We start from the raw sequence: 12002 nt of genomic DNA on the forward strand, positions 1-12002 counted from the left end.
TTAATTGTATCTGTGTATTACTTTCCCCAGACAATGACTATGCTGTTTTTAGAGCCAAACCATCTCATGGATCCTCTTTTTATTACTTTTCCTGTAGAAGCAAAGCCAACTGGCAGCTGCTGGGAACTCTTAGGATTACATACTTCCAAATGAAAGAAAACACACAAATTTAGTGTGAAATGTTTAGGATTCAAAGAATCCCTGACATTATTAGAAAAAATCGTTAATACTTAGCATATATTTAACTCCTTATTCTACTGTCAAATTGGAAAAAAATCTTTGAAAATTATCAGTATGTAAAATCACCAAGTCACAGGAAGTTGTGCAAAATGGCCTTTTAAAAAAGAGTAATAGCAAATTTTATGGAAGAGAAAGGAAGAGATTTATGCTTAGTTATGCATGATCTGCTCAGAATACACGATTCTATATTTGTTATCCAGGTCTTATATAAATAAGTTCGTTGTGTAATACCCATGGGTGTTTATTGCTCAGACACATAAAAAAAAAACAACAACCCAACAATTCCAGACACATAAATAAAATACAAAATTTTAAAGGATGACACACTGTAAAAGTGTGTCTGGAGAAACATAAAACTAATTTCTGAAAAAGAGGTGTTTCGACCAGTAGGGAGACATGGCTGCAGCCACTTGAGTTCACAGTCCAGGGTACCTGGGTAAGGATGAAAAGAGATGGATATCAGTGTGTTAAACTTGGACCACAGCCTTCTCTGCTACAGCTGTCAGAAAGGCGGAGTGGGCACTTGATATTCAGCAGAAGTCCTAAACCACTTGTTTTGGGGAGAAACAGCTGAAGTCCTCATGCTGCCAAGCTACCCTCTGCCTTGCTGAATGGTCCTCCACACTGATACCACCCCCAGATCAAAAGCATTGTTTCATTTTAAACCTCTGGTTCAATAACTTAAAGTGTCCCCCTTGGAACTGACATTTTAAAGTGTATAATCTCAGGGATCCAACTGGAAACAAAAGTGCTTAAAACAAAAGTGCTTAAAACTAAAGTGTAGAAGGATGTCATCTTTACTAATCATTAAACAGTAGGTTAAAATTTCTCAAAGGAATCTCACTAATGTTTAGGTCCTAATTCTCATAAATTACTTTTATTAGCAAAGGGTGTTTCATCTTATATAGATAATTTTAATATGTTACATTTTTTTTACATGTTTCCATTCTCTTCCCTCGATCCCAGATGAAGAAGGCAAGGCAGAGAATACAGGTCCTCTTTTAGGTACCCTTGAGGATTTTTTCTCATTAGAAACAAACTGTCTTGAGGAAATAGCTGATACAGTGTTTTATTAAATCTTCTTCAAAGTTATATAACTGCCTAACCCTCTGCATTTGCATTATCCTTAGTCTTTTCGGCTATGATGAATATATTTAATATATTGGACTCTGTTGGAGTGGATTTATCACGACTCGGTTTTTTGTATTTGAAGGTAAATACCACAGTATTCCTTCTTTCTGCCTTTCATGTTCCTCTGAGCCAGTCACCTAGCTGGTGCCAGGGAGATAACAGACTGAGACAGAAGATGATTTAAACTTGGCTTTTCTCTTAGCTTTAAAACAGTTAAACACACCTGACTCTTTAAAAGCTTTTAAATAAGGCATTAACTAGATTTTGTTTTTAAACTGGCAAAACCCAAGGACTTTTTGTTGTAGCTAAGTTGGTGAACGGATGAAAAAAGAACCTCCTGAACCACAATTCCAACTTGTAATTTTCCGTGTTTGATTTGTGCTAATATTGGCTCTTTATGTATGCAGTTTCCAGCCACAGGTGAAAAGTGAGAACACATTCTGTAAATCACACAGCATTCCATTTAACTTCTAAGCATGTAAGCCCATTATTTTCATACCCATTTTACCAGGCAGCATGATTACAATAGGTTAAAAAAGATCATTATTTGCATTCTGTGACATTTCTTTGTTAATGCCCTGAAACTGCAATCACATCTATCACTTCTGTTACTATCTGACATACGGATGAATTTCCTCAGTTCTCCCAAAAGAAAAAAAAAAAAGTGCAACAACTCCTACAAAATGGAGTGCAAACACATGCACCCCATGGGAGACAAACTTGAGCAACCTAATCCTGGACCCAGTTCTGTTGCTATTGATGTCAGTGGCATTTCCTCTGACATAAACAACACAACTAGTTTATTATTTTACAGTTTGTGATCCTTAAGAACAGAGGTGAATTTTAACTATAACTATAAAGGCATCTCTGAAGGACTGTCACAGTAGGTGCAAAAAGGCAATCTGGAATCACTACAATGCTGTGCAGACTTCCACAGTTTGACTAAAATTCAAAGATAAAGCTGTGTGAACAGCTGTCACAATACTTAATAATACTACTGTTGGTCACTGGTGAAAAATATCTGTCAGTCAAAGAAGGAAAAGGTATAAAAACTTACTGCTGCTTGCCGATGGGTATTGGAAAGGATTCCATGAATCTTTACTTTGTCTTTTTCCATTTGGTCTATATTGACCCACAAATCCCGGCTGGTAGAATCATATGGGCCATAAGTCCTTGAAGTATAATAATTATGATCTGTATCCTCCTGAAAGAGGGAACAAAACCACAGGAAATACAGATTAGAATGGAAGATGAACCTCAGTTGTGCATAAAACTCACCCTTTAAATAGTGAGTCCTGTTGCTCCTGGGAGCAGCAGCAAAGAGTACACTGCAAGTCAACAATGAAGAAAGTACAAATTGTGAATGTGTTGCAGAAGACAGCTCTGTTCCTAACCACAAGCAGCTGGCAAGGCAGTTACCTCATGCAATCATCTTATGTTATGATTATAATGTTTACTATCCTCAAATCCCAAGTATACAGTTCCTGTAACCACATCAGTGAAATCTATGGCAAAACATTTGATGGCTTTCAAGGCAAGATGGCCAGCAAATTCCTGTAATAACACCCATGCTCTAACAAAGTGATGAGCAGTACACAAAGCTAACACCTGAACAAGAAGTTGCATTTTTTAACATTTCTAAATATAACTTACTAGAATACCACTAATAAGAACATCAATAAAAATCCCAATAGCTATAGACTTACAATGCTATTTCATTTTAAATCTCCAAAAGATTGTTCTACTGTAGTTTTTACTGTACATTCACTGTACATTACACTCAGAGAGAGACAAATATGTACATATTTGTGGAAGAAAGCTTCCTCGTTCTCGGTCTTTAAAATGATAGTAGTTGCTGCCATGCTTACAATACAGCATAAAGCACATGAAGCCTACATGTGCCATGGGAGATTGTGTTAGTAGCCCATCAAATTCTGCAGCTTGTGGATAGCCAGTTCCACAATCAAGTGCATGGTTCTGAAGATAGTCAAAGTCTTGGCAATGTCTGCTTATTTCAATGACAAAGCTGAGACTCCCTCTAACACTCAAAATAGTCTGCATGCCACTCAACCTCAGTGCAATCAATTTACATCTGAAATCATGTATCTTTAGCACAGCCAAAAAAGTGAATTTTTGAAATCTTGTTAGGCAAAACTTAGTAAGTATTTAAAAATCTAAGTATAGGAAATTCCAAAATTTCTGTCAATGTCAGTAGCTATAATGGTATATGCCTTGATAAAAGATATTCAAGTCAGTGAAAGGGAAAATAAGTGCATGGTCAGAGGAGAGAGGTGAAACACATCATAGACTGCTTGTCTTCCTCACTTGTCCCAAGTTGTTGGAACCCTGAAATATTTGAAAGAACAGAATTGCCAGCTTCCTGCTAAATAGCTATGAGTAATAATGTAAAAAGTGCATGATAGTATTTTTTAGTTCTTTCCTCCCTCCTCTCTCCTTTGCGCCAAAGCAAAATAAACAAAGCCTCAATGACAGTTTAGAATAAATTTAGAAAATAAACAGTGGCATAAGAAATGGAAGAGGCGGTTTAGGATTACTCCTGGTGATGGAAAGTGCCTCTTGCGCAGCACCTCCACCCCGGAAGCAGCATGGGACGACTCTCACATCACACTGTGCTCCCGTGCAGATCTGATGCCCTGTCCTTATGACCCAGTCCCCAGTTACATATGCAGCCTATTCCCACCTACATGGTCCCTGAGCTGAAGGTATACTTGGCAAGGGCTTATATTTTACATTAAACTGTTTATGTTCTAGGCTAAAGATACTGACCATAAATCCTGTTTCAGCTGGATTTCATCTCAGATTAACACCATTACTGATGCATTTTACTTAAGCTTTTGCAGATATAGTCAGGTTATTTTCTCCTTTACATTTTCCATATTTTTCTGCTATATTTTATATGGTAGGATATAGTTGTCAAATAAATCTCAGTGACACTTTACACTTTTGAAGCAACTTCTAACAACTTCAGCAGCTCCAGGTTAGTCAAACAAGTAAACATAATTAAAACTATATTGTCAGAAAGGTGACAAAAGCCAACCACCTTATCAAATTCTTTTCTTCTTTAATATTTAACAGAAATAGTTATTACTGCCGTGTATACAAAGGTGGTACAGTACATTAAAAGGTTTTGACAACAAAGATAGATTTTCCCAGTCTAATTAATCATTCTGATAGTATTTCCATAGAAATTAGCAGTTACAGTTAAGGCATCACAAAGTCTCAAGGAAAGAGCTCCAACAGACAAAAAAGTATTTCAAAAATAGCTTGTTTCAGGTGAACATGCAATATTTAAAGTATAGCTACAACTGTGCAGAGTTTTTGCATTTCCACCTTTTCATAACTAATAAAGATACTCCAGTTAATTACTAGTAGCTAAATCCCTACTTCTATAACCAAAAGGGTCTAACACTGAGTTGGTTGCTTTTTAAGAATGCTTTAAATAGTATCTTGATCCACGCTTAAAGCAAAATCATCATACATCTTGTAAATCAAATATTTAAATAAATATATAGATATAGCCTTCACATCAACATTTGTGTCAGTGTGAGAATTAATCATGTATAAGCAACTACCAAATTCTGTGTAAAAACAGTCTCATTTACTCTTTCGATTCAAGTTAAATAACCGTAGATGCTTCGCAAAGAACTCCTCTTGCTCTTTGGCAGAGCTTCATAACCTCCATACAGACATATTTTATGAATGAACCATTAAATAGCTCTCTCTCACGTCCTTTATTTTTCTTTTTTTTTTTTTTTAATCCTGTCTGTAAATTTATGATATGACTATAAAGAGGCACACAGCTAACCACTAAATTTGGCTTGAGCACCTTGGAAGCTCTGAGTAAGGTTCAAATCCATGCTTGTATTTCAAGTCACTGCCTTCATGATTTTAACATGCTTTATCACAGAAAGGAAATTGTTGGAGTCTCCCATAAGTTTTGTAGCTTATTATACATTATATTATTAATGTTGATACCATTTAATGGTATCAACAGATCCCTATGAGTTTTCATTCTGATAGACCGTTTATGGGCTTTGGTTGATTGCACCTTCTTTGTAATACATTCCATCCTCTACAGGTAATATATGCACTAGAAGACAGAAAAATGCTTCAGAAACTATACTGCATTTGCATGTAAACTACTGAATGAAGAAAATAATTTTAATAGTTATATGATACAGAGGTATTTATCTATCTGCAGAACTCTGTAAGTATGAAAATAAAATTTTTTGGTATCTTCTAATGATGTAGAAGCATGCTAGCAAATGAAACAACATGCTGAGAAGGCAGAGAATGTACTTGTTAATACTTAAACAATTTTTTTCTTTGTTTTCCAGGTATTTTGAGGATATAAGGCTTATTTCCCAGATGTACAGTTCTACCCAAAACCTGCTTATATAAAAAGTAGGTAGCACCTCTCTTCTATTGGCAAGTACAATTAAGGATTTTTTCCAGGGTTATTTTGCGCTAGCTATGAGGATTACTGTTGGCAACCTTTGTGAGTATAAAGTGAATAGTTATTAGAACTTCTCTCATAACTCTTCCCTTTTGGGGAAATAAGTAATTTTTAACCTGAGGCAATCCTCAGTGCTGAGTTGCCATCTTATTGTATGTTATAAAAAAATTAATTTCTTCCAGTTTTCATGAGGGACATTGTCTGATGACACCTTGAATATATTCCCATGCTTCTCCAACTATAACTGAATTTTCTCAGGAAAGGTGAATGCATGCACTATTCATCAAAGCTCAGCACAACTGAAGATTAAGCTGTCTTTAAATTCTTGGTGTTCAGTACTTGTCAAATTCAATGACTGAACACCACTTCTGTACATTACATATACAGATACTCCCAAACACAACATACCCATTTCCCCAATAACTGCTGTCCCTTAACAGATTAAGGCTTCAAATGTGTGAGATGAGCTGCCGCAGTTGAGAGAGTATAAATCAACTGTGTGCAATATTTAACAGTAACAACTACATTATGCCTCTGAAATGCTTCCAAATTACTGAGATTTTAGCTAAAGATGTACATGAAAATAGTGACAAAACAGCCCTGAAACAATAAAGTTCCCTCATAATGAAATAACATATCATGACTCAACGATGATGCAATCACATATGCAAGCACGGAACTTCTCAGGTTCAATCTCTTTCTGTCACATTTTTTCTTTAACAGAAATGGAAAGGTACTGTAAATATCTAGGAGACTGAGGAAGTTACCAAACAACATTTAGGTTAAGAGCCTCTGTTGAATCCATCAATATTTTGCTTTTAAGTATTGGATCCAATTTGATCCAAACTACAGACATTACCAAACAAAATGTTTTGCCGTATATATCTGTGTGGATACAATCTGTAAGGCTGCAACCAAAAAAACCAAAACAAAACAAAAAAACCCCAAAAACACCCTAGTAAAACAAACCCTAGTTAAAAGCAGCTGGCAACCAGCAGCTCTGCTGTTGCACAATACTATGCTGTAGAAAACATCTCAGTTTCTCTGTAGTTGAAAGAATAGAGAGACATTCAGAAAGCGCAAGACAGAAAGTAGTTATATTTTGGTAGTTTAAGTTTTGGTTGACTTACAGTCCAGGGAGACTGTGACACGATCAATGGAAAAAAAAACCCACAACTCCAGACAAACAAAAAATAAATTAATCAATCAATCATCCAAGGCTCCTCATCTCCAAATATTTGTCATGATTTGTTGTCTTTTATTGCAGGTGGCAATTAGATTGCACTTAATTTGATAAATGTTGCCCCTTTCAATAGTCTACTTACCAAAAACACATTTTCAGACTTCTGAGATAACTAAAGCTCTGAAGCCATCAAGGATATGGAGTGAGACTTTATAGATGCTTAATTTTGTCACTGTAAATGGTAGTCTAGGATCTGATTTTTAACAAAATGCATTCAAAATCTGCCTAAATATTGCTAAAAATCACAGACTAGGCTTATTTTTAAATTAATGGAAAGTGCTGTGGTATTTGCCCCAAAAATTAGTACTGAAGAAATTCATCACCAGATATTAAGTTCAGAAAGTTATCTTTAACTCTGAATATGAGTATAGGCTTTTTTCAGTGATATCCAGTGATAGGACAAGGGGCAATGGGTGTAGACTGGAGCATAGAAGGTTCCAGGTTAACATCAGGAAGAACTTCTTTACTGTGAGAGTGATAGAGCACTGGAACAGGTTGGCCGGGGGGTTGTGGAGTCTCCTACATTGGAGATATTCAAGGCCCACCTGGACAAGTTCCTGTGTGATGTACTCTAGGTTACCCTGCTCTTGCAGGGGGGTAGGACCAGATGATCTCTTGAGGTCCCTTCCAACCCTTGGGATTCTGTGAATCTGTGATTCTGTGATTTACGGATTAATAGCCTATGAAATTGAGCAAACAATTCTAAAGGCTGCATTTGTAGAATAAAATGGAAACACTGGAAGGAGAAATCAGGCAGTTATATATATTTAAAAATAGGCTACTTTTCAGGGAGAAAGCAAAGATAATAATGAAATATTTATTGGGAAATACAGAAGGAAATGAGTTAGCAATTAAAAGTGTTTCCCTAATGAAGAAGAGCAGTTCTGGCAATTAATTTTGCAGAAGAAAACACTTTTTCTATTAAAATAAGGCAGCAACAAGATTGCCCTGCAACCAGCTTCTCAAAACCATTTTCACTCTTACACAATCTCACGAAATGCTTGTTACTCTGTTATGGTAACCCTGCCTATCCTGTCAGTAAAATACAGTCAAAATTTACTTCTGAATTTTTTCAGATTTTTATTGAGAAACTTGCTCTGAGGTTTCTGAACATTATGAGTACCCACCAGCTAAAAACAGTACAAAGGGGGAGAACAGAAATGGCAACTCATGTATGACTTGAGTCAGCTCTGCATTGCAGCTGATGGAAGGCTTCTTCCAACCAGATCACGTTACCCCACATGAGAGGGGGCAAAAGAAATGCACAGTCACACTCTGTTACCAGGGCAGAGAAAGCATGCGTGTATGCTGTTGTAATTGAATTTACCTTTTCTTTAGGCAGGCACTGACTGAGATAAGACTGGCAATACATGGGCCCAGTCTAACAGCCATTAGCAGAGGAGATGACAGTATAAGAAAAGATCATCTCTCCTGAGATGAGGTCCTAATGGGAAGATTAAGGTCAGACAAAATGGGAAAAGAGACATTTTGCATGCTGCTGCCATAGAATTGCATTTTAATGGAGTACTGTAATTATAATCATAACATAGCAATGTCATCATGCAGTTTTACAGTTTTATAGGAACTGATAACCAAACAACCCTGAGGAATGCTTAATCTGAACTGGCCTCTCAAAATGTGGAAGCTCTAATTTCAGCAGATAAACTACACCTGAACTACCAAATGAAAGCCTTGCAGAGGATATAATTAGTGGATGCTTCTTAGGAAGCCTGATTGTTATGAGTGGTTTGCTGATACTCAGAAGTATGATTTCATATCATGAGCACTTTATGTCAAGGATAAACTCTCTGCTGTTCAATTTCTTAACAAAAATATTTGTTCTGTATGAATCTCTACTGAGGAAATACACAATTTATAAAACTGCCTTTACTGTTTTCACAGTGACAAAGCTACAATCTGTCTCTTTACCTATTTTTTAATCTTTTTCTATTTTTTTTCTTAATATCTTATAAAGTAAGATCTTGGGGAAAAAAATATGTGGGCACAGCATACATATTGCATATTAACAGTCAGCAGAACCTTACAGACAGCCTGCAAACATTACTATTGATTACACAAGCCTTAGCAAAATAATTCTGAACAGCCAATACACCTAATGAATGAGAGGAACCCAATCTAACAAGAGATTAAATCCTTTGTCTGCATGTGCTAGAACTAAGAACTTAATCTTCCACTGTATTCTCTAAGAAGAGGCTATGAGTGCCCCTAGGAGTCCTGAAAGCCTGTAGTGTGCGAGTCCTCAAATTCAGGTTTTCACTAGGGCCAGTATGGAAATAACTTTGCCCAGAATCTCAGATTTACACCTGGAGATTGTTATTGCAATCACTAAATGATGTCATCAACTGCAATGAAGCAAAAGCATTTAGCTCACAGCTCTTGCCCCTATGTACACACAAAGCTTTACACAGCTCTACAGCAACAGCTCCCAAGTTTTTAAACCACACTTTTACGAGTGCCTGACAGCACCTGTAATGGAGAGTCACATATGCTGACAAGACAACAGTCTGGCACAGAAGGATGCCTTAAACCCGTTATTAATTCAAAAAGCCGTTTAGCCTTTCCAGCTTTGTGAAAAGCCAATGTGGAGCCACTGTCTTTTTCATGATATTCAGCTGCTTTTGAAAGAAAGCTTCCCTCCTGGGGACTGCTATAAAACTGTCAGCCTATTTAAGGGTCATTACAGCGGTCTTACAAAGCCTCTTGGACTGTCTTGTCATAAGAGACAAGCTTCAAAAGAGCAAAAGTCTCTGCAATGCCTTACTTAAGAGAAGGAAAATGCCAAATCACCAAGTCACTCAAAACCTAATTACAGTAGGGAAATATTTATTATGCAGTTTTGTTCCTGATTTGCTGAAGTAGGAGCTTGAGAAATGACATTCTCAAATCCTTCATTAACTCCTCTGTCGTATCCTCTCCACTAAAATATTAGGAACCACTGCAATAAAGTGACCATGAAAACACTTAGCAGAAATTTGATTTTGATGTAATTATGAAACAGTTATGGAGTTTTCTCATTTTTTTTAGATATGTATAAATGACTAAAATGTTCATAAAACTGAGCTGTAAAAATTACTGTTTCTAAACCTAAAAAACTAACTGCCAGGCCTGGAGAATAGAGCATCAGTGGTTATGACCCCATGTCCATAACCAGCCCCCGTTCTGCGAGGGCTCACAACTCCACATAATGCCATATATAATTACATTTTCATCAAGTTAGCTTTAAAGATTTAGTATTTTAGTCTTGTAAAGGTTCACTTCCTGCATGGAATATAAACAACTATGTATTTCTGTATATACTTTTACATACTTCAAGCCACAGTTGTGCAATTTTTTCCTCCCCTAAGATATGTAAGTTCAGTTTAATATTATTCCTTTTTATTAATCCAGGTATTAAAGCAACTCTGTAGCCTATTTCCTCCTCTGGTATATATTCAGAAGCTGGGACAGATAAGTCATCCTTGTTTCCCATTCTTTGTCCCTTCTCTATTGGAAGAAATAAAGAGGAAAACAGCAACCAAGATGCAGCAACCCTGAGGCTTCACATGAGGAAGAAAAATGCAAGTCAAACCAGGATGAAAAACATTACAGATCTGAAGGATTAAGTTGATAGTAAGAGATACAGTCTCTAGCTGATCAGAGCTTTGTGCAGGACAGTGAAGGAAGCTGCCTCCAAACTCACTGATGTGTGCTGCAGTTCCCAAGCAGTTAATAATGTGTCTCAGGGATCCATCAGGGCTCACAGCTGAGATCAGGGCAATCAGTTGTAAGAACACGTACAACCAATATGAAGTTGATACAGGCAGGAACGTCAGTTTATTAATGAGGTAGCTTTTTACCTGTAGGGATAAAGCCTAATTTGAAGTTTTTAAAGGTGTCGTATGTTCACAGCACCAGCCTTTGCCAAAGCCTTGATGTTCAGTCCAGCTTGTGCTGTTAAGTATATAACCAGACAGCAGCATGCTTATCACAGAACCTGGGCATCAAAGGACAAACTGCATCACCATGGCTTCACAGGAGAGCATTCAGTTTAAACAGATTGTAACTGAAACGGCTAGTCTAATTAACCAGAGCACTTTCTAGTTTAGCTTTCACATACGATACACTTGAATCTTCAGTTACTGAAACACAGGACTGGCCAAAATCTACAATCAATATCCAAAATTTCCAAATTCATGTCTTAGAAAGACAGTGATGATTACAGTGGTTAAACTATTGCCCCAGTTTCTATTGCTTTTCGGAAAGCTTGCTCTTTGCTTTGGAAAAAGTGGGCATTTTATTTTGTTCATAGATTTATTTTCCTATATACATCTGTAACAGTAATTCAGTCAGAACATCCTATATAAGACTATTGAAGATAATGCTCTGTACTGTTCTCCTCAGCCACACCTTTTAAGGACTTGTCACAGCAATGCTACTTTACCTAATCTTGTAGCCATACACAAAAAGAGAGCTCTCTAGTAAGTGCCATAAGACATCATATTTAATTGAGATGCTTGATGAGGTACATATTGGCTAAAGAGGCACTTCCAAGTCACTCCCTTTGATTAACATCAGTCCCCAAACAAGCTTTCTGCAGGATCTGCATTCTTTCTCTTTTCAGAAAGGATAGTCTGAGCACTTTCCAGTTAGACAAGATCAAGGTGCTAAATAATATCCTTCCTCTGCTGTCTCTGAAAAGTGCTACTGCCTTCAAGTTAACTCACTATCCAATTGACCCAATTTCCTCAAATATTTCAAAGTTATACGAACACATGATTTTCTTTCTGATAGATGTTGTCTTTTTTGCTCTTTAAAAGTAGAGTGATTCAAAGTGGAGAAGTTTCATAAACTTGTTCAGCCTACTTTACCTTTCAGCAGGACAGTAGAAGATAAAACACAAGACACTACAGA

General features: G+C 36.7%; 1 protein-coding gene across 2 annotated transcripts in view; it reads right to left on the reverse strand.

Moving 5' to 3' along the window:
* Positions 1-12002, reverse strand: part of PLXDC2 (plexin domain containing 2) — a 264806-nt gene that overhangs the window by 125655 nt on the left and 127149 nt on the right. For both annotated transcript variants that reach the window (XM_061352104.1, XM_061352114.1), the window contains one exon: positions 2429-2575. In XM_061352104.1, the coding sequence (XP_061208088.1) occupies positions 2429-2575 (147 nt within the window). The remainder of the gene's footprint in view (positions 1-2428; positions 2576-12002) is intronic.

The sequence above is a fragment of the Neopsephotus bourkii genome, unplaced genomic scaffold, assembly GCF_033783945.1.
Source record: "Neopsephotus bourkii isolate Nb327-2 ecotype Australia unplaced genomic scaffold, CSIRO-AGI_Nbou_v1 NB_53, whole genome shotgun sequence".
NCBI classification, from domain to species: domain Eukaryota; kingdom Metazoa; phylum Chordata; class Aves; order Psittaciformes; family Psittacidae; genus Neopsephotus; species Neopsephotus bourkii.